General features: G+C 21.9%; 9 protein-coding genes across 9 annotated transcripts in view; 3 read left to right on the top strand and 6 right to left on the bottom strand.

The window, feature by feature from the left end:
• Positions 1-4,440, bottom strand: part of kif8 (WD40 repeat-containing protein) — a gene marked incomplete at both ends in the record, with an annotated part of 5,837 nt that extends 1,397 nt beyond the window's left edge. The window contains 3 exons of the mRNA XM_633454.1: positions 1-3,019; positions 3,095-4,008; positions 4,149-4,440. The exon at positions 1-3,019 is cut by the window's left edge and continues 1,397 nt beyond it. Coding sequence (XP_638546.1) covers positions 1-3,019; positions 3,095-4,008; positions 4,149-4,440 — 4,225 coding nt within the window. The remainder of the gene's footprint in view (positions 3,020-3,094; positions 4,009-4,148) is intronic.
• Positions 4,441-5,312: 872 nt separating this feature from the next.
• Positions 5,313-5,915, top strand: DDB_G0284557 (gluconate kinase; the record flags this gene model as incomplete). The annotated part of the gene is made up of 1 exon (XM_633455.1): positions 5,313-5,915. One exon carries the CDS (start codon positions 5,313-5,315, stop codon positions 5,913-5,915), a length of 603 nt encoding a protein of 200 aa, XP_638547.1.
• Positions 5,916-6,412: 497 nt separating this feature from the next.
• Positions 6,413-8,222, bottom strand: tmem184A (transmembrane protein 184A; the record flags this gene model as incomplete). Its single annotated transcript, XM_633456.1, has 4 exons — positions 6,413-7,021; positions 7,201-7,573; positions 7,651-7,791; positions 7,864-8,222. 4 exons carry the CDS (start codon positions 8,220-8,222, stop codon positions 6,413-6,415), a joined length of 1,482 nt encoding a protein of 493 aa, XP_638548.1.
• A 1,436-nt stretch (positions 8,223-9,658) lies between these two features.
• DDB_G0284527 (hypothetical protein) lies at positions 9,659-11,316 on the bottom strand (the record flags this gene model as incomplete). Its single annotated transcript, XM_633457.1, has 3 exons — positions 9,659-10,552; positions 10,630-10,799; positions 10,893-11,316. The coding sequence occupies 3 exons, from the start codon at positions 11,314-11,316 to the stop codon at positions 9,659-9,661; spliced, it is 1,488 nt and encodes a 495-aa protein (XP_638549.1).
• Positions 11,317-12,770: 1,454 nt separating this feature from the next.
• DDB_G0284529 (hypothetical protein) lies at positions 12,771-14,409 on the bottom strand (the record flags this gene model as incomplete). The annotated part of the gene is made up of 3 exons (XM_633458.1): positions 12,771-13,661; positions 13,733-13,902; positions 13,986-14,409. 3 exons carry the CDS (start codon positions 14,407-14,409, stop codon positions 12,771-12,773), a joined length of 1,485 nt encoding a protein of 494 aa, XP_638550.1.
• Positions 14,410-15,460: 1,051 nt separating this feature from the next.
• Positions 15,461-16,072, bottom strand: DDB_G0284531 (hypothetical protein; the record flags this gene model as incomplete). Its single annotated transcript, XM_633459.1, has 1 exon — positions 15,461-16,072. One exon carries the CDS (start codon positions 16,070-16,072, stop codon positions 15,461-15,463), a length of 612 nt encoding a protein of 203 aa, XP_638551.1.
• A 1,782-nt stretch (positions 16,073-17,854) lies between these two features.
• On the top strand, positions 17,855-19,135 carry DDB_G0284559 (hypothetical protein; the record flags this gene model as incomplete). The annotated part of the gene is made up of 1 exon (XM_633460.1): positions 17,855-19,135. One exon carries the CDS (start codon positions 17,855-17,857, stop codon positions 19,133-19,135), a length of 1,281 nt encoding a protein of 426 aa, XP_638552.1.
• A 511-nt stretch (positions 19,136-19,646) lies between these two features.
• On the top strand, positions 19,647-21,054 carry fut1 (hypothetical protein; the record flags this gene model as incomplete). Its single annotated transcript, XM_633461.1, has 3 exons — positions 19,647-19,785; positions 19,904-20,546; positions 20,667-21,054. The coding sequence occupies 3 exons, from the start codon at positions 19,647-19,649 to the stop codon at positions 21,052-21,054; spliced, it is 1,170 nt and encodes a 389-aa protein (XP_638553.1).
• A 762-nt stretch (positions 21,055-21,816) lies between these two features.
• Positions 21,817-22,500, bottom strand: part of rps13 (40S ribosomal protein S13) — a gene marked incomplete at both ends in the record, with an annotated part of 727 nt that continues 43 nt past the window's right edge. The window contains 2 exons of the mRNA XM_633462.1: positions 21,817-21,824; positions 21,911-22,335. Coding sequence (XP_638554.1) covers positions 21,817-21,824; positions 21,911-22,335 — 433 coding nt within the window. The remainder of the gene's footprint in view (positions 21,825-21,910; positions 22,336-22,500) is intronic.

Genomic DNA, 22,500 nt, shown 5'->3' on the forward strand with positions numbered 1-22,500 from the left:
TTTTAATAGTAATATTATTATTACTATTTATATTTATAACACTAAAACCATTATTTGATGAATCATTACCAAGAATATCAACATCTAATAAATCTTTATCAAAAACTGAATGATCTAATTTATCATCAGATATTAAAAGTAAAGGTGAAGAATTATTATTATTATTATTATTATTGGTATTGTTTAATGGAGCAAATGATTTTGGAACTTGTTGTTTATTTGTTGTTGTTGTCGTTGTTGTTGTTGTTGTTGTTGTTGCTGCTGCAGATGTTAAGAATGATGATGCTGATAATGGTTGTGGTGTTGGTGGATTAAAATAATTAATACCACTCATTGGAGGGTAACCATTCAATAGTTTATTTTTTTCTCTCTTTTCTTTATCTAATTTAATTTCATCTAATAATTGGTCCAACTTCATACCCAAGCTACTTGTGCTTGGTGAAGTATACTCTTCTGCTAATTCTTGACTTGATGATAATTGTTGTTGTGATGGTAGTATTGGTTGTGATTTTGCTATATTTACATTATTATTATTATTATTAATATTATTTTTATTATTACTTTCACTTATTGCCAATTTAATACCCTCTAATAAATCTGATGTACTACTTCTTTGTTCTAATACTTGTTCAGAATTTGATTGTTTTTGTTGTTTTTCTTGTTGTTGTTGTTGTGATTGAAGTGGTTGTGGTGGTTGAATATAAAAATGTTGTGATTTTTGATGTTGTTGTTGAGATTGTAAAGTTGGTGGTGTTGGAACATTAATAAATTTAATTTGTTGATTCTTTCTATTGATTTCAGCATATTCTATACAAAGTTCAATTGAAGATTGAATTAATTTTGGTAATTTATCGAAACTAGTATTTGATACCATTCTAAGTATTTCAGGTGAATCTAAACAATCGTTTGAAATGATTGTTAAATCTTTTTGACTCTTTAATATTTTTTCATTTTGTAATTTAATATTTGTTTCCAAGAATTGTGATTGTTCATTGTATTCTGATTTCGAGAGTTTTGATGGTACACTTGTGAATGCTTTCTTTAAATCATTAGCTTGTCTTACAAAGATTTCTTTATTCTTAAATTCCCTTTGTAAAAGTTCTGTCAATTCATTCTTTTCTAAATTCTTTTGAATTTGATGAATTAACCATTCTCTCCAATATGGTACATTTATTGATTTTCTATGTAATAATTTTCTATTTAATTGTTCTGTTGTTGGTGTAGATGTAGATGTAGAAGTGGTTGTATTATTTGTTGCTGATGTTGAAGTAGTGCTAGTATTAGTAGATGATGACGATGATGATGATGATGATGAATTTGCAGAAGATGCAGAAGATGCAGTTGAACCATTTGATGACTTTACACTACCACTACTATTATTATTATTATTATTTGATGGTATAGATTTACTATTAATTGGTTGAATTACTCTTTGTTTATGAACTTCTATTTCTTTTAATTTCTTTTTATAAGATTCAGATTCATCAGTTTTCTTTTGTAATAATAGATCTTTCTTTTTAGATTGATTTTTAAGTTGATCAATGATTACTTCAGTTTTTCTAGCTTCACGTTTAAGTGCATCCAATTCTTTAGCTTGAGTTTGTTTTGCATCATCTCGTTTCTTTAATTCATCTCTCATCTTTTTCAAAAGATCAGATTTTTGTCTCTTTGTATCTTTAATGTCTTGTTGAAGTGAATCGATTTTCTCTTCACTCTTTCTCTTTAAATCCAATAAACGTTGATAATCTTTTTTATTTGAACCTGCATGTTGATCCAATTGTTGTTTTAATTCATTCAATTTCTTTTCATAATGTTGAGTTAATCTTAATTTCTCATCTTCATAGTATTGATCTTTATCTTTATTATCTTTATCTTTATCCTTATCCTTATCCAATTCTTTTAAGGCTTGATCTTTTTCAACTGTTACTTCTTCCAATTGTGATTGTAATTCCTTAACTTTTTGATCAAATTGTTCTTTCATTTGTTGATATTGTTGTTTAGTTTTACTTATTAATTCTAATTCCTCTTCTTTTTCTGAAATATATTGATTTAAATCTGATAGTTCTTCACTATCATTTTCAAATAATTCAATACCTTCACTTGAATTATTATTATTATTATTATTATTATTGATTGATTCAAGTTTACCACCTGGTAATAAATTATCTTCAGCCATTGGTAATAATGAATTTGAATTTATAATAACATTTGATGATGAAATTTGAGTTGAAACAGCTGCCATCATTGGTGTAATTGGCGAAATGGTTGGTTGATTCAATACTGAATTAAATTGTTCGAATAATTCATTAAAATAAGTTTGATCCTTATTTGGTGAGAAATTATTTATAAAATTTTGTGAAATCTCCTCCAATTGTCTACTTCTATTGGCTAATGCTTTATATTTACTTGTTATCTTATTTGAAATATCTTGAAGCATATTATTCTCAAATTCCAATTGTGATACTTTCATACCTAAATCAAATATCTCCTTTTCTTTCTCTTTACTTAAATTTGTAACTATTACTGATGTTGGTGATGGTGTTGCTGTATTATTAGTAATTGATGGTGTTGTTGTCAATGATGATGATGATGATGACGACGATGATGACGATGATGATGATGAAATATTTCTAGAATTATTCATTTTCACAATTGAAGATTTACTACTATTTGTTGGTGGTAATGAAGAAGATGATGGTGTTCTACTAAATCCACTATTATTTCCACCAACATTTAATTTATTATTATTACTATTATTATTATTATTACTACTACTATTATTATTATTATTATTTGTTAAAGTTGGTGTTGATAAAGGTGGAGCAGGTGGTATTGAAACCGTTGGTATTGAAGCTAAAATTGAATTTATATCGCCAATATCCCTACATGTACACTTTTCTAATAATTCTTTTAATGTTTGAATTTGTGTTTTATATGTAAGAATTTGTTGTGTAACTGGATCTATATTTACAACTGGTTTATTCATAATATTTCTAGCTCTATATGCATATTTTAATGTCTAAATAAATAAAAAAAGATTGGTTAATACACACCTAATTGTATATAAATAATATTTGCTGTTTGGTTTATTTACATTTAAAGTTTCTTCAAAATTTGAATCGGCAGGACTAACACATGCAATCATTAAAGTTTTTGAGTTACCACCTAATGATGATTGGAGCATACGTGTTAATTTTGAATCTCTATATGGGATATGTTTTGGTTTAGTTGTTGCTCTTCTAGTATCACCTAATGCACTAATAACATTACCCAATGCTAATAAACCACCATTGATATTGATACCCTCTTTTAAACGTTGTCCTTCAGCTTTTGTTTTCTTTACTCTTTCACTACCTGCTAAATCTACAAAATGAAACATTGATCTAATCGATGGGTTTCTTTCATCCATTGACATTATATCATCATCCTCATCTTCCTCGTCATCCTCTTCATCTTCATCAATCATAATTGATGAATCGTCATCTTTATTAGGTGATAAAGAATCTGGTGACGATGATTTCTTTTTCTTTTTACCTTTTGATTGCTTTTTATCATCAGAAGAGGATGATGTCGATGTTGATGATGTTGATGATGATGTAACAGGTGAATTTATCGGAGTTTGTTCAACAATTATTGAAAATATTGCATGTGATCTACTTGAATGACTATTCATTAAAGTTGAACCAGTAGTTCTAGATTGTGAACCTCTAATTAATGCCTCCTCCATTTGTTGTCTTGATCTAACGATTTGTTCAACTAATCCTGGTATATAAACTTCACCATTTGATTTCTCACGAATTGGTAAACCACCTGCTGTTGGATAAGGATTTAACATATCTCTAATCTCTTCATTATATAACTCTAAAAATGATACTTTTAATACTAATTGATGCGTATCCTTTTTTCTATCTATCTTATCATATATAAAATCAATAACCCTGGGAATTACTCCCAACTCTTCTGTTGGTATACCAATTGTACTTGTTGTACCCATTGTAAATGTTTTACCTATTTTTTTTAAAAAAATATATATATTTATTAATATTATTATTATTATTATTATTATTATTATTATTATTATTATTATTATTATTATTATTATTATTGTTATTGTTATTACTACTCTATAATTAAATTAAATTATTTACCTGAACCTGTTTGACCATATGCTAAAATGGTTGAGTTATAACCTTCAAAAAGGCAATCAACTAAATTTGCAACACAATCATCAAAAATCTCTTGTTGTCTTGATTTACCATTGAAAACATAATCAAAAGTGAATGTTTGATTATTATCACCCATAATAACTTGTGGTTCTCCATCAACATATTTTACAACTTCCATTGACCTTTCTGCTTCTTCTTTCTTTGATAAGGGTCTAACTCTTAATGCAACCCTTACACAATTATTATCATCGGTATTTAATATTGGTGATGACATTTTTTATTTTTATTTTTTATTATTAAATAGTTGATTTGTTTTTTATTGATATATATATATTCTCTCTCTCTCTCTCTGTGTGTGTGTGTTTTTTTTTTTTATTATTACTATTTGATGATATTATTTATATATTTTTATTTATATAAATTCGTTTTTTTATTTATTTTATTTTATTTTATTTTATGTAGTGCACAATTTGTATTTATTTAAAAAAAAAAATATTTTTTTTTTTTTATTATTAATACTGTCTTCTTTATTTTGATTGATTGTATGTGTTACTGTTATTTTTTTAATTTTATAATGTCATCTTTATTGTTATTTTTTTAAAAAATTATAATTTATTATTATTATTTTTATATCTTTTTTTTTTTTTTGAAGTGTAACACTATTGAAGTAAAAAAAAAACAAAAAAAATTTTGAAATATAGATAGAATGTATGTGTGTGAAAGGGGGTGAGTGTGTGTTTTATATAACTATCCTTTTTTAATTATAAATCCAAAAAAAAAAAAAAAAAATTAAAAAAACAAAAAAAAAAAAAAAAATTAAAATTAAAAATGCAATGCGCAGAGAATTGTGTGAATATAATTAATTTAGTAATATTAAAAAAAAAAATAAAATAAAAAAGCAAAAAAAAAACAAAAAATGGTTATGATTACACAAAAACGTTTGATTTTTTGTTTTTTTTTTTTTTTTTTTTTTTTTTTTTGTGAAAAATGATTAACGATATGATATTTTTGAAACCAAAATAAATATAAAAAAAAAAAAAAAAAAAAAAAATGGAAAAAAAAATCAAAATTATCATGGGATAAAAAAACTTTTTTTTTGGTTCAGAAATATTGAAAAAAATCAAATAAAAAAAAAAACAAAAAAATATGACAAACCTAGATAATAATAATTTAAATGAAGAAATTAAAAATAAATTAGAGAAACAACAAAATCAAAAAGAACAAAAATTAATTATAGTTATAATGGGAGTGAGTGGTAGTGGCAAAACTACAATTGGTAATGCTATTGCATCATCATTAGGTTGTGGTTTTAATGATGCAGATGAATTTCATAGTGAAGAGAACAAAGAAAAGATGAGATCAGGTATACCTTTAAATGATGATGATAGAAAACCATGGTTATCATCAATTAATAAAAGAATGATTGAATTTTTAAATAATGAAAATGATGGAGCTAATGATCATGTTTTTACATGTTCAGCTTTGAAATCAACATATAGAGATCAAATATCAAATAATATTAATAAAGATAATCTATTATTCATACTTTTACAAGGAAGTAAACAATTATTATCTGAACGTTTACAAAATAGAAAAAACCACTTTTTCAATCCAAATTTATTAGATAGTCAATTATCAATATTAGAATTACCAACCCAATCAGAATTATCAAATCATCATTATGCATTCATTGATATTTCAAATTCTGTTGATGAAATTGTTGAAGAAATTTTTAATTATTTAAAATAAACTTGTATAAAAAAAAATAAAAATAAAAAAAAATAAAAATAAAAAATTAATTTTATTTATCTATTTATTATTTATTTATTTATTTATTTATTTATTTATTTATTTATTTATTTATTTATTTATTTATTTATTTATTTATTTATTTATTTATTTATTTATTTATTTATTTATATTAATTAAAATAAATTTGTTAAGGAAAAAAAATTAAAAAAAAAAAATGAAATTTAAAAAATCCAGGTTTAAATGTTGGAAAAAAAATGAAACAAGATAAAAGAAAATAAAATTATTAAATCATATAAATATTTTTTTACTTTATATAAATATAAAACCAATTGTTAATTTATTACAATGTGTTGATTCTTTTCTTTTTTTTATTTTTAAAATTTAATTTTGTTTTTTTTTTTTTTGTTATAAATTTACCAGGTGCAAAATTAATTTTTAAATACCTTTTTTTTTAAATTTTTTATTTTATTTTTAATTTTTTTCTTTTTTTATTTTTATCTTCTTGCAGTGAATGCCATGTCATCATCATCATCATCAAAATTCATTTCTTCTAAAGCATCTTGATCGAAATTACTAAAATCAATATTTGCATAATCATTATTCATTAATGAAAAGAAATCATCATCAGTAATTAAATCATTATCTTTTTTACCTCCTCCACCACCACCTGCTAAAATTGCAGAACCAATATGGTTCTTTTTTGAAGCACCATCATTATAAATACTACTATTATTATCCTTGTTATTACTATTTATATTATTTTCAGAAAAATCGAAATCATCAAAATTATTATTATCATTTGCAGAAGTAAAATCACCCATTTCAATTTCTTCAATATCAAATTCATTGAAAACTTCATCTTTTAAACCACTATATAAACCTGTTTTACCATCTGTAATCTTTGTTCCTTTAAATGATTTAACAGTTTCCTTTACCATATCCTTTTGACTTACTGAATTTATTACACTCTTAAATACTGTACCCATTTCAACTCTATGAATTAATGGTGCTGCACTAAATGCTCTTACCCTATATAATTCATATGGGAAGGCATATTGATGTAATATTGCAACTCCAAACATTTCAAAACAAATTAAAAAGTTCTTTTTTTAAAAAAAAAAAAAAAAAAAATAATTAATATTAATTGATATAATAATAATAATAATAATAATAATAATAATAATAATAATAATAATAATAATAATAATAATAATAATAATAATAATAATAATAATAATAATAATAATAATAATAATAATAATAATAAATTATAAAAACTTACTTGTAAACCAGTTGAAACTTCACCAGAATTCCAACCATCAAGAGTTGGAATCCAACCAAAATTTGTCATACCAGAGATAGCAATCGATTGCCAAAAACAAAAGAATACGACGATTTTAATTGATGTAAACTTTAATAATGGTTTATAGGGTGCCAATTCTTCAGCCGCTGCTTGATAGAATAATACAACAATATACAATGCAACAGTTACTGAAACATTGATAATGAATGCATTATAAAAGTAAAATCTATTGATTGCATAACTACCTTCATCATATAACCCAAATATTTCAAATATTGCTGATGCTAATGTTACTGCTGGTCTAACTAAAACATATTGTAACATTCCCATTCTACAAACTTGTAAAAATGCTCTATATTATGTATAAATATTTATTAGTAAAATTATAATACAAATAATCACATGTATATATATATTATATTTACTTACTCGTTTGGTTTAAATTTGAAAAACAATGGCATTGGCAATCTCATTACAGGATGTGAAGTAAAGTGTGTAACTAAATTTTTATCACCTCCTCCATAACTAACGCATAACGCAAAAAACATATATAATACATAGGCTTCGTAACTATAAATAATAATATGTTTTATAACAAGTTAATATTAATATTATATAGTTATATATATATATATAACCTACCAATCTCTTAACAAAGCGAAATAAACTTGATAATTGTGTAAAAGTAAAGATAATAAAGAATAAATAGCATAAATAGGTATCATGAATACTATTCTAACAATATAACGTTGATGATCTGGTTGTGTATAATATTTTAAATGTTTATAAATTAAATGTGCTGATAATATTGTTGCCAATAATACAAACAATGATGCCAACGCAAACATTGCATATAATGCTGGCACTGAGTCATGTAGAAATGGTATTCTAATTAAAATTTCATTACTACTTCCTTCACCTCCATTATTATTATTATTATTGTTGTTGTCAAAACTACTTTCATCTACATAATGATTAGATGAAGATGATTCTTGTGTCATTTATTATATATATTCTAATTTGAATATATTTTATATTTGTATCCTTGTTTGAAATTTTTTTTTTTTTTTTTTCTATATTTATTTGTATTTTAATTTAATTTTTATTTTTATTCTTATTTTAATTTTAATTTTTTTTTGTTGTGTTAATTTCAGATTGAGATTTCTTTTTTTTTTTTTTTATTTTTATTTTTATTTTTATTTTTTTATGTTGTTATTATTTCAGAGTGTATGTGGTGAAATCTTTTTTAATATTTTTGTATTTATATATATTATTTAAAAAAAAGAAAATAATAAAAAAAAAAATAATTAAATAAAATTATTTTTACAGTGTGTTTCTTATTTTTACAACTAAATGTATGATTTTTAATAAAACACTTTTTTTTTATTTTTATTTTTTTTTTTTTTTTTTTTAATTTTCTTCGGATAAAAAAAATCACTAGTGGTGGTTATGGTGTTTTTTTTTTTAATTTTTTTTTTTTTTTTTTTTTTTTTTTTCTCAGCAAAACAAATCGACCAACGGCTCATTTTTTATTTTTATTTTTTTTGAATTTCCCATTTTGTTTTTTTTTTTTTCATAACCAAATTTGTAATCTATTTTTTAAACACCAAAATTTGGGGAATAAAGGCTAAAAAATTAAAATATCTATACCAAATTATTTATCTATTCTTTTAACATTTTCTAATTTTTTTTCCCAATTTTTTTTTTTCTTTTTTTTTTTTTCTTTTTATTTTTTTAAACCAATAATAGTCGCAATTACCAAAGCAGAAGCAATTAATTGTGATTTCAAATTCAAATTCAAATTCAAATTCAAATTCAAATTCAAAAAAAAAAAAAAAAAATAGTCAATGAAAACTGAAGAATTCTTAGCCTTTTGATTTGTTTGAATTGAATTAGCAACAACTAACAATACGTTACACTCCTGTTCTTGCACTTGCTACAGATACATACAATAGTGAAAAATATTATTTAATCGATTAAATAATCAAATAATCAAATAATTCTTTGGGTGAAGATGGGTTTTTAGGTATTGTTGATAGAGTTAAATTATGATGACTAATTAAATATAGTCCATTTAAATTTTAAATATTGGTCATAAAGATTATCCAGAGAAAATAGTAGGATATTAGTAATAGTTTAGGTGATAGAGATTGTATTTGTGGTAATAGTACAAATAGTAGTTCAAGTGGATCAACAAATTTTAATTAAAAATCACCTGTTAATAATATTGTTAGTAAATAAAATAAGAAAACATAGGTTTTTAATTTTGAGTATAGTGATGATAGAAATTTATCAATCAAAGAATATTTGAAAAAGAGGAGATAATAGATAAAAAAACAAAAAAAAAAAAAAATTATAATAAAAATAAAATATAACATTTTAAATTATAAATTTTAAATTAGAAACAGAAATATTTTTATTTATAATGAATAAAATTCTATTTAGGGGTTTTAACAAATCTAATCTTTTCTTCTTTGCTCTTTTTGGTTAATTTAATATAAAGAATACCATTATTATGAACAAAATGAATATCTTTGGATGATGAAGTCTCAACAACAATGTGTGGAAATATATAAGACCACTCCATTAATTTGTTTTGGTTGAATTTAAAATCATCATGGACAATAGTTTTTCCCTCATCATTATCATCATCCCCATTTGGACTAAATGATCTTGGTTTTGTACTAACGATTTTAATTTTCTTTGAATCACTAATTTCTTCAATTGTCATTGCCAAATCATTCAAGTCGTATCCTGTACAATCCACATAGATATGGTAGTGGGTATTGTCTTCTTTAACTATTGAAGGCTGAGTGTTATTTACTTCATCAATAATTCCTACCATATTAAATCTAATGTTTGGACAATATGATAATGTTTCATTTTGAAGGGGTGGAGAAATTACAATGTTTTTTTTATCAACACTTCTACATAGTTTGAGATTTGGATGATCAATGTAGTATTTAATTAATTTATTTGATGATTCTATTACGTTGTTTACTAAGTCACCACTTTCTTTTTGAATAGCTGCAATTGATTGGACCCATTCTTTAAGTAATGAGAATGTTGGTACATTTGAAATTTGACCAGCTCTGGACTCTGGTGTTCCATCTAATTTATTTTCATCTTGTGCAATTACAACATGTCTTGTACCATCGTCTTTATTGGTCCAGTAATGGCATTTACAACTTAGATTTTCACTTCTCACAGCATTAAATATAGTTTCAACCTCTTCAACAATAACAGTTTTCAATTTTTCAACAGTTCTTACATGAGAAAGATTATGGACAATAATAACGTTTGAAGCATTTTTTCCTGCAATTAAAGAATACTAATAAATAATTAATTAGTTTTTTTTTCAATTTAAATATATAATTTAAATATAAAATTATTAATTTATAAATTTACTTTTTGTTTAACTTGTTTAATGTATGATTGATCATCTCTTGTTAATCTATCAACAACAATTAATACAACATCTGATAAATGTAAAGCCAATTCTTGAAGGAATCTTTCAGTTGCTTCTGAATCTCTGATTGTGTAAGGTGGTTTAACTGGTTTCTGTGATCCTTGTGTATCTTTTTTTTAATAATTTCAAAAAATAAAAAAAAAAATAATAATAAATTTCAATAAATAATAAATTAATTAAATGATAAAAAAATCATAAATACCCAATCCAATTAGAACATCAGACATTGTTGATCTTGAAGAAACAACAGATAAACCTTCAGTATGTTGATAATAAGAACTATTCAAATTTAAACCAAATAATCTTGATAGAACATAGCTTTTACCTTTATTATATAGTCCAAGAGCACATACAATAGCCTTTCTCTTTCCTTGATTTAGATCATTTAATAGTTTTTTTTTTGTTTCACACATTTTTTCATTTGATGGAGCAGCAAAAGATTTGATAGGAGCAAAAATTCCTCCTGGATTTTGGGATGTTTTTTCATAATAATCATAATATGGATAAGATATTGGCCATCCGGTTTTAATATCCAATAAATTTTCAATCTTTACCACCATATCATATAATTCTACTTTTTTATTCGGATCCCATTTAGAAGATATTGGTATGTCATATGGATCCATTGAAAAACCTATAATATTATTTACTTTTAACGATCACAACAATTTAAAAGGAACTAATTATTTGAAGTAAATTAATTAATATTAAAATAAAAAAAATAAAAAAAATTTTAAAAACAACCAGATTAATATATAAATAATAATATGTATAAAAAAAAACAAATAAAAAAATAAATAATTTAATAATATATATATAAAAATGAAATTTTTTTTTTTAAAAAAAAACAATTTAAATATTTTTGATGTTCAAATAAATTTTATAAATAAATTTATTTTTTAAAAATAAAAAATTTAAATAATAATTAATTTTTAAATTTAATGATAATAATAGAAAAAAAAAACAATCAATGATTTTCAAAATTTTATTATAAAATTGAAAGGTTGATAATAAAAATAAAAAAAAAAAGTGTGAATGCCTTAGTCAAGTTTTTTTTTTTTTTTTTGTGTGTTTGTGTTTTATGTGTGTGTGTGTTTAAGTTTTATGTGTGTGTGTGTTTGTTTATAAAAAATGTGGTTTGTGTGTTTGATTAGATGTTACTTTAATTTTTGAGATTTCCAAAAAAAAAAAAAATTTTGACTGTTTTTTTAATGAAAATCTCCATTAAAGATCAATGAAAGAATTTATTCAAAAATTGTATAAAATAATTTTTTATTGTTTTTATTGTTTTTTATTTATAGAAAGGGGTATGATTAATTTTTTAAAAAAATATTATTTGAAAAAAAAAAAATTTAATAATAGTGTAGTTTTTATTATTAAATCACTGAAAAAAAGATTCAATTAAAAATTAATGGGATAATCTAATTTTAGATAAATTAAATTTGTGATCAAAGATTACCAACATTACTTAAAAAAATGAGAAATAAATTTAATTCAAATTATATTTATTTTATTTTATTTTTAATAATAATAAAAATTAATATAATAAAATGATTATGATTTGAAACTTTGTATTATGTTTACCGTTACCATTGATCCTGTTAGTCCTTCTGGTATGGACATCATAGAACTTGTGATGCACATTATTATTTAATCAATAATATTGATATTGTAGGGAGTTAACATCCCCTATTAATGGCTGGGTATAGTAGAATTGCCATGTTGATTTTGATGTTCATAATTATGGCAAAGGTAGTAAAGAGATCAGTTTGAAAAAAAAAAAAAAAAAAAAAAAAAAAAAAAATTTAATAAACAAAATAAATAAAAAAACTAAGGTTATATTGGTTAATTTTTAAATAAGGATTTTGATATCTGTTTTTTAATTTTTTAATTTTTTTTTAAAGTATCTGGCCAAAAAAATTTATCCTTATGTCCAACTAGTTGCAAAAAACAACATTAAACTAATGGTTTAAATAGAATTTTTAAAAAAGAGAAGATAATAAATAAAAAACAAAAAAAGTATTATAAAAAAAAAATTTAAAATTAGAAACAGAAATATTTTTTTTATTGAAATAAAACTCTATTTAGGGGTTTTAACAAATCTAATCTTTTCTTCTTTGCTCTTTTTGGTTAATTTAATATAAAGAATACCATTATTATGAACAAAATCAATATCCTTGGACGATGAAGTCTCAACAACAATATGTGGAAATATATAAGACCACTCCATTAATTTGTTTTGGTTGAATTTAAAATCATCATGGACAATGGTTTTACCTTTATCATCTTCTTCCCCGTTTGGACTAAATGATCTTGGTTTTGCACTAACAATTTTAATTTGCTTAGAATCATTAGTTTCTTCAATTGTCATTGCCAAATCATTCAAGTCGTATCCTGTACAATCCACATAGATATGGTAGTGGGTATTATCTTCTTTAACTATTGAAGGTTGAGTGTTATTTACTTCATCAATAATTCCTACCATATTAAATCTAATGTTTGGATAATATGATAAAGTTTCATTTTGAAGGGGTGGAGAAATTACAATGCTTTTTTTATCATCAGTTCTACATAGTTTGAGATTTGGATGATCAATGTAGTATTTAATTAATTTATTTGATGATTCTACAATGCTATTTACTAAGTCACCACTTTCTTTTTGAATAGCTGCAATTGATTGGATCCATTCTTTAAGTAATGAGAATGTTGGTGCATTTGAAATTTGACCAGCTCTGGACTCTGGTTTTCCATCTAATCTATTTTCATCTTGTGCAATTACAACATGTCTTGTACCATCGTCTTTATTGGTCCAGTAAGGGCATTTACAATTTGGATTTTCACTTCTTTTAGCATTAAACAAAGTCTCAACTTCTTCCAAGATAACAGCATCTAATTGTTCAACAGTTCTTACATGCGAAAGATTATGGACAATAATAACGTTTGAAACAAGTTTTCCTGCAATTAAAGAATACTAATAAATAATTAATTAGTTTTTTTAAAACAATTAAATTATTTTAAAAAATTTTTAATTTATAAATTTACTTTTTGTTTAACTTGTTTAATGTATGATTGATCATCTCTTGTTAATCTATCAACAACAATTAATACAACATCTGATAAATGTAAAGCCAATTCTTGAAGGAATCTTTCAGTTGCTTCTGAATCTCTGATTGTGTAAGGTGTTTTAACTGGTTTCTGTGATCCTTTAGTGTCTTTTTTTAAAAATAAAAATATTAATAACTTCAATAAATAAAAAATAAATTAAATGATTAAATAATAAAAAAATCAAAAATACCCAATCCAATTAGAACATCAGACATTGTTGATCTTGAAGAAACAACAGATAAACCTTCAGTATGTTGATAATAAGAACTCTTTAAATTTAAACCAAATAATCTTGATAGAACATAGCTTTTACCTTTATTATATAGTCCAAGAGCACATACAATAGCCTTTCTCTTTCCTTCATTAAGATCACCTAATAGTTTTTGTTTTGTTTCATTCATTTTTTCATTTGACGGAGCAATCAAAGATTTGAATGGACCTAAAATTCCTCCTGGGTTTTGTGCTGTTTTTTCATAATGTTCTGAAAATGGATAGGATATTGGCCATCCGGTTTTAATATCCAATACATTATCAATTTTTAATACCAAATCATATAATTCTTCTTCTGTCTTTGGATCCCATTTAGTGGATTTTGGTATTTCACATGGATCCATTGATTTGAAAAATCTATAAAATTTTGTTATTTTTAACGAGTGGTCACAAATAAAGGAACAAATTATTTAGAGCAAATAAATGATTTGGGGCAAATGAATTATTTTTTGAAAAAAAAAAAAAAAAAAAAAAATAAAATATTAATAAAAATAAAAATATATATTAAAACAAGTAGATTTAAATATAAAATATAAATTTAAATGAAAAAAAAACAAATTTAACAATAAATAATTTAATAATATATATAATGAAATTTTTTTTTTAAAAAAAAAAACAATTTAAATATTTTGGATGTTCACACAGAAATAAAAAAATTAATTTTTTAAAAATTATTATTTTAAAAAATTAATTTTTTAAAAATAATTTAATTCTAAAAATAGAAAAAAACAATCAATGATTTTCAAATTTTCAAAATTTTATTATGCAATTGTAATGTTGATCATAATTTTCTAAATAAAAAAAAAGTGTGTGAATTATTTTTATTTTTTTTTTTTTTTTTTTTTTTTTTATTTTTTTTTTTTATGTGTGTGTTTATTTATAAAATGTGGTTTGAGTGTTTTTGGTTAGAGGTTAATTTCAAAAAAAAAAAAAATTTTGACTGTTATTTTAATGAAAATCTCCTTTAAAGATCAAAGAAATAATTTATTAAAAATAGTAAATATTAATTTTTTATTATTTTTGATTGTTTTATTTATTGAAGGGTATGATTAATTTTAAAAAAAATGATTATTTGAAAAAAAAAAAAAAAAAATTAAATACTAGTGTTTTATTATTATTATTATTAAATCACTATAAAAAAGATTCAAAAAAAATTATTGGGATAATCTATTTTAAGATAAATGGAGTTATATCAAATATTACCTGGTAATATTAACTTAAAAAAATGAGAAAATAAATTTTATTCAAATCATATTTATTTTATTTTATTAAATTTTTATTATTATTATTATTATCATTAATTTTATTTTTATTTTTATTTTTATTTTTATTTTTATTTTTATTATTATTTATTTTTTATTATTATTATTATTATTATTTTTATTAGTATTATTATTAACAGAAAATTTCATTATAAAAGTCTCTGTATAATTGAATACCAAGATTGATATCATCAACATTTGAATTTTCTTTTTCCAAAACATTTAATAATTTGATACCATGACCATTTTCAGAATCTACTGAATCAGCTTCATTATGAATATCAATGTATGTGGTATCTTTAACACCAATTTTTGATAATTCATTTTCAAGATCTTTTAAAAATCCAGCTGCTAATTCATTTACAATTAAAAATGATAAAATTACCATTGGTCTATTAATATGATTGTAGACTTTTTTTGCTATTCTATAACCTTCTGAATAATGATGTAATTTGTATTCCCCCAATTGAGAAAAATAATCCAAACATAAAATTGAATGATTACCTTCACCACTAAGACCAAACATTTCATCCTTACAATTTTCTTCAGTTAATTGACCACCAATTTTTTTGATTAACAATGAATTTACCCACATTGTAAAATGAGGTTGGATTGCTTGAGCATATATTTGAAGATTATCAATTGTATATTTGTAATTTTTTCTATCTTCTTCAATTACTCTTTCCATTTCCCTGTATACTTCATCTCTTTTATTATTTTTTACATACATTATATTTTCAACCATTTTAATAATAAAAATTATATTGATATACAGAAAATGAAAAAAAAAAAAGAAAATAGAAAAAAAAGAAAACAAAAAGTATTTATTGTTTTTTAAAAAAAAAAAATAAATAATAATATTTATTAAAAAAAAAAAAACTTATTTTAAATATATAAATATGTTTTTTTTTAAAAAAAAAACAATTCCATAATAATATAAAACAGTAATATAAAAAAAAATTATTAAAAAAGGATTTTTTATTTATCTTTTTTAGTGAATCTTGTTTTTAAAAGATTGGGAGATTTGAAAAAAAAAAAAAGTGTTATTCTAAAAATGGAAAAGATGAATTTTTTTAATATTAAATTTTTTAAAATTACCCCTTCTTTTTAAAAAAACATTAAATAAATATTGAAAGCATGTCCAATTGTGACAATAAAGAAAAAAATCTATATATGAACTACTGGAAAATGATAACATATATTTTTTAAAATAAATAGTAAACGTCTTTTTTAATGAATAGATATTTATATCCCATATAATTTTATTTTCAAATATAAGATTTAAAATCTTTTTTTTAAAATTTTATCTATTGTTATATTTACTATTATAATTATTTTAATATTATTATTAATATTTTTTTTGTTATTATAATTGTTATTTTTATTTTAATTTTTTTTTTAATTTTTATTTAATTTTTTATTTTTATATTTATTTTATTAAAAAATTTTTAGATCATAAATATTTGATTTTTTTTTTTTTTTTTTTTTTTTTTTTTTTTTGAAAAAATGAAAATGAAAATGATTTTTTAAAACCAATAAATAAAAATGAATTTCAATAACTTGTTTTATAATAAAACCATGGTGAATAATATATTGATTTTGATTTTAAAGTTTTAATTGTTTATGAAACAAAAAATTAAATTTTTTTTTTATTTTTTTTTTTATTATTATTATTAATTAAAAATGAAAGGAATATAACTTTATTGATATTGATTTTGCAAACCATAAAAAAATGGCCAAAAAAAAAAGTTTAAGATAATTAAAAAATTTTAAAAAAAAAAAAATAAAAAAAAATCTATTTTGGGTGCTGGATTTTTTGAAAATGATGCTTGGATGCAGGGATTTTTTGAAATGATGTTTGGATGATTGGTACTCAATATTTGAATGGTTTACATGGTAAAATAATAATAATAGCTATTAACAACTTAGATCTTTTGATCTTTTTTTTTTTTTTTTTTTTTTGTTTTTTGTTTTTTTTTTTTTTTTTTTGGGGGGTTTTTTTTTTTGAAAAAAAAAAAAAATATAAAAATATAAAAATAAATTAAATGATTGTTGGGGACCACTTCACCCACACAAACGCTGTGTGAAAATTAATTAATTCATTCTTTAATTTTTTTTTTTTATTTTTTTTAAAAAAAAAAAAAAAAATTAAAAAAAAACAAAAACAAAATAATCTCCCTCGAGATTATTGAATTCATCTTCTAAAAATATTAATATTGTGTTTGTTTGATCGGTTTACAATTCTTTTTTTACCCTCATTATAATCCAGTTATAAATTCTTTATTTTATGAAACCAAAATAAAAAAAATAAAAACAAAATAAAATAAAAAATAGTTATTAAAAAAAAAAAAAAAAAAAAAATTCTAATCAAAAATAAAAATAATAAATAAAAACTAAAAAGAAACCAAAAAAAAAAAAAAAAAATTAACATTTTTAATAAAAAATAAATAAAAAAAGTATATTTATAATTTTTAAATAAAATTTTTAATATAAATATTGTAAAATAAAAATAAAAAATAATAATAAAATGTATATATTGAATAATATTATTAATAATAATGAAAATAATTTAGATTATATTGAAAATTTATTTTTTAAAGTTTTTAGAAATAAATATTTAAGATATAATATATCAAGACAATTAAAATTATATCAAAAGATTAATAAATTCTCATCGAATGAGATTAATTCTTTCAATATTGATACTTTGAATAATTTTCCATATAGAGAATATTTATTAGATTTACATATTGGAGTATTTGGATTATCAGTTGATCCAATAGAGGGAACGATCTTATTAAACAAATCACAAGCAAGTCATAAATGCGATTATCCAATCCCAGAGAATTGTATTCCATCATCAGTTATTAGAATAACAATTAATATTGATAGAGCAATTTCAAAGAATGTATTACCATCTAATATAGTTTCATTAAATTTTGGTTATTGTTTCAATCAAATTATTGAACCTTTCACTCTACCAAATACAATTGAAACCATTAACTTTGGATATATGTTTAATCAAGAAATTAATAAAGATTGTCTCCCAAAAAATTTAAAAACTTTATACTTGGGTTACTCATTCGATAAAACAATTGGAAAGGCTGTTTTACCAAACTCATTAACCTCTTTGAAATTTTCAAATAATTTCAATCAACCCATTGAAAGTGGTACTCTACCATTAGGTTTGACTGAACTTATTTTTGGTAATAAATGGAATCAAAGATTTAAAAAAAATTCAATTATAATACCACCAAATGTAAAAATTTTAAAACTAGGTTACAAATTTGATCAAATTATAAAACCAGGTACTATTCCAGCATCAGTTACTGATCTTTGTATTCAAGGTCAATTTAATAAACCATTTCTAATTGGTAGTATTCCAAATTCAGTAAAGAAATTAACTATTGAAGGAAAATACAACCAATGTTTAAAAGCTGGAATCATTCCATCATCAGTTACAAACCTATGTTTTTCAAATAGTTTTAATCAACCACTTTATCCGGGTTGTATTCCAATGGGTATTACAACACTTTACATTGGTAATAGTTTTAATCAACCATTACATAAAAATAGTATTCCAGAATCAGTAACCTCATTAACATTAGGTAATTCTTTCAATCAACCAATTATTGATGTAATTCCACAATCTGTTAAAACTTTATCAATATCTTCACTTTATAATAATCATATAATATCTGATACTTCAAAAATTCCAAATTCAATTGAAACTTTAATTATAGCTGGTAAATTTAATATCACTTTACCAAATTTATTTTCAAATTCAAAATTAATTTTATTAAAATAGTTTGATCTTTGTAAATTAAAATTAAAAAATTAATAAAAACAAAAAGTTATAATATTTTTAAAACCATATCATATATGATTTTTCTTTTTTTTTTTTTTTTTTTTTTTTTTGGAAGGATACCTAGTCTTTGTTTTTGGTTTCAATAGATGATTAAAAAAGATATAAAGGGTGAATATAGATAATTTCGAACACTAAAATTAATGATTAAAGAGCCTAATTTTAAAAAAAAAAATTAGGTCAGAGAATAAATTTATTTAAAAAATAAAAAAAAAACATTTTTCTAAATTAAGGAATAATTTTTATAGAGAATCTGATTAATTTTTTCTTTTTCAAACAAAACATTTATTTTTTTTTATTTTTTTATTTTATTGTGTTTATAATATATTTTTTTAAAAAATTATATAAATTTGATTTATTGATATGATATTAAGTGATCATTAAAATTTTTTAATTTCTATAACTTCATTATTTAATTTTTTCAATTCCCAATACTTTTTTAATTAAACACTAAATGACAACAGAAAAAAACCCTCTCAAATTAACAACAAATAAAGTAAAATTATTTATATTAATTTTACTTGTTTTTTCATTTTATTTATTGGTTGTTAACGTTTTTGGTGATTTTTCATTTGAAATTAAAAATAGTTATGGTAATCATTATTATTTATATAAAATATATATATATATTTAAAAAATTAAATCTTCTCAAGTTTAATTAATTTTTTTTTAAAAAACAAAAAGACTATAATAAAATTTTAATAATTGCAGCAGATAATTATTTTAATGAAAAAGAAGTAAATGAATCATTTAGTAAATGTTCAAAATTTAAATGTAAAATTGAAATACATTCGGAGTTTTCAAATGAAAAAGCGGAAAGTGCCCAAGCAATAATTTACTTTTTTTCACAATATCAAGAGAGTAGTAATAAAATTTATAACAATACATTAAAAAGATATAATCCTAGGCAAATTACAATTGGATGGACAATGGAATCAGGTGGTCTTTATAGATTTGAAGGTGATTCTAATTTCATAATATCAAATTTTAACATTACAGTAGGTTATCCAAGAGTGAATGATTTTAATAAACAAACACATATATATGTTCCCTATGGTCCAGTTGAATACAGTGGTTCAGATTCATATGCTCACTCTGCTAAATTTGATAGAATTAAAGAAATACCATCAAAAAGGAATAATAGCATTGTTTGGATTTCAAGTAATTGTTGGCATGAAGATTACAAAAGAGTTTATTTAATGAGGAGTATAATGAATATTACCAAAGTAGATTCATATGGTAGTTGTTTAAATAATATAGATTTCACTGACCAAGACAAATTAATCAACTCTAAACATGATCAAAAAATGGATGTATTAAAAAGATATAATTTTGCTATTGCTTTTGAAAATAGGTAAAATTTTTTACTTATAAATCCCTCTTCCTTTCTTATTTATCTTTAACTAATTTTATTTTATTATTATTATTATTTTTTTTTTTTTTTTTTTTTTTTTTTAATGACAATATTAAATAGTTTATGTAAAGATTATATCACTGAAAAATTATGGGAGAGTTTATCAGTTGGTACAATCCCTATTTATTTAGGTGCACCAAATATAATGGAATTCTTACCAGATCCAGATTCAATAATAAATGTTAGAGATTTTAAATCAGTTAATGATCTTGTTGATTATATAAAAAAGGTGGAAAATGACCAAAACCTTAGATTAAAACATTTAAAATGGATAAAAATAAAAAAATGGTCAAAAGAATTCCAAAATATTTACGATGAATCTGTTAATAATTTGGACCCACTTTGTTCAATTTGTTCAAAAATTGCTTCAAAAAAAATATTAATTCCCAAACAATCCCCTTTTTTAGCTGGTAATGAAAGTAATTTTACTTTACCTTTATTAAAATAAACTCTTGAAAAAAATAAAAATAACTAAAAAAGAACACATTTAAATTATATGTTTTAAAAAATTTTATTTATTTATTGTTTGAAAAAATTATTGTAAAAAAAGGGGTTAGTAGTAAATAAAATAAACTATAAAAAGTAACACCAACAAAAAAAAAAAAAAAAAAAAAAAACACAAAAAAAAAAAAAAAAAAAAAAGAAAAAATTCTTAACCAATAGATATTTTAATAATGCCAAGCCAATTAATTATGGTGCAGTTCGGTCAAAATGATGTTGTAAAAAAAAAAAAAAAACCCCACCCATACTAATAATTAATTATTGTTGTTGTTATGTTTTTCTTTTCTGTTGATTTAGACAAAATAAAATTTTTACAAGTCCATTGACAATCAACAATTACAACCATTTGTGACATTTAAACTGTTTAAAATCACCAACCCAATTATGATTTACATATAAAGGCGATAAATGGGAGTAATTAAGCCAAAATGGGTCGTCAAGAAAACAAAAAAGTCACCTTTGTAAACTGACAAATTTAACTCCATAGTGGAGACCCATTTAGCGATTAATAAAAATCAATTTAGGTTGTAGAATTTTCTGGCTTAAATCTTTTTTTTTTAAAAAAAAAATCGTACAAGAAAAGGGTCTACATATTGATTTAATAGTAAGGATCAGTATTTTTTGTTAAAAAAAGTACAAATTAGTGATAAATCACTAATAAGACCCCGAAACCTCCTATTTTATTTAAATTTTTTTAAAACGAGGGTGTTTAAGCAACTAATGTAATAAAAAAAAAAGTTAATAAAATGATTTTTTAATATTAAAAATAAAAAGATGAAATAATAAAAAAAAAAAAAACATACCTAAAGTTGAAGCGTTGTTAGATTCGTATTTCCAGTTTGGAGCTAAAGTACCGTTCTTTCTGTATGGACGAGTTAATCTGTGGATACGAGATTCAACTAAACGTAAATGGAATTTACCATCGTAATCTTTACGGGCTCTTTGTAAATGTTTGTTGATGGTGACGGCTTTTTTGATTAAATGGTATAAATCTTCTGGGATGGTTGGGGCGAGACCGTTAACCTTTAAGATACGTAAGATTTTGCTACCGGTGACGTTTTTAACTTGGGCTACACCTAATGAATCTCTTAAAGATGAACCAATTTTGGATGGAGTATAACCTCTCTTGGCTAATTTGCAGACAGTTTCACAGACTTCTGAGGCAGTTGGTTTAGTCCAAGCATGTGGTTTTCTGTTGTATGGTAATGAAGAACCACTGATACCTTTACTGTTTTAATTAAATAATAATAATAAAAAATTATTTAATTAATTTTTATTCGTTTTTTTTTTTAAAAAAAATTCTATTATTGTTTCTATTTTATTTCTATTTTCTTTCATTTTATTTCATATCATCCATATTTTTTTATTTTTTTTTTTTATTTTTTTTTTTGCC

Source organism: Dictyostelium discoideum (assembly GCF_000004695.1).
Source record: "Dictyostelium discoideum AX4 chromosome 4 chromosome, whole genome shotgun sequence".
Classification (NCBI taxonomy): domain Eukaryota; phylum Evosea; class Eumycetozoa; order Dictyosteliales; family Dictyosteliaceae; genus Dictyostelium; species Dictyostelium discoideum.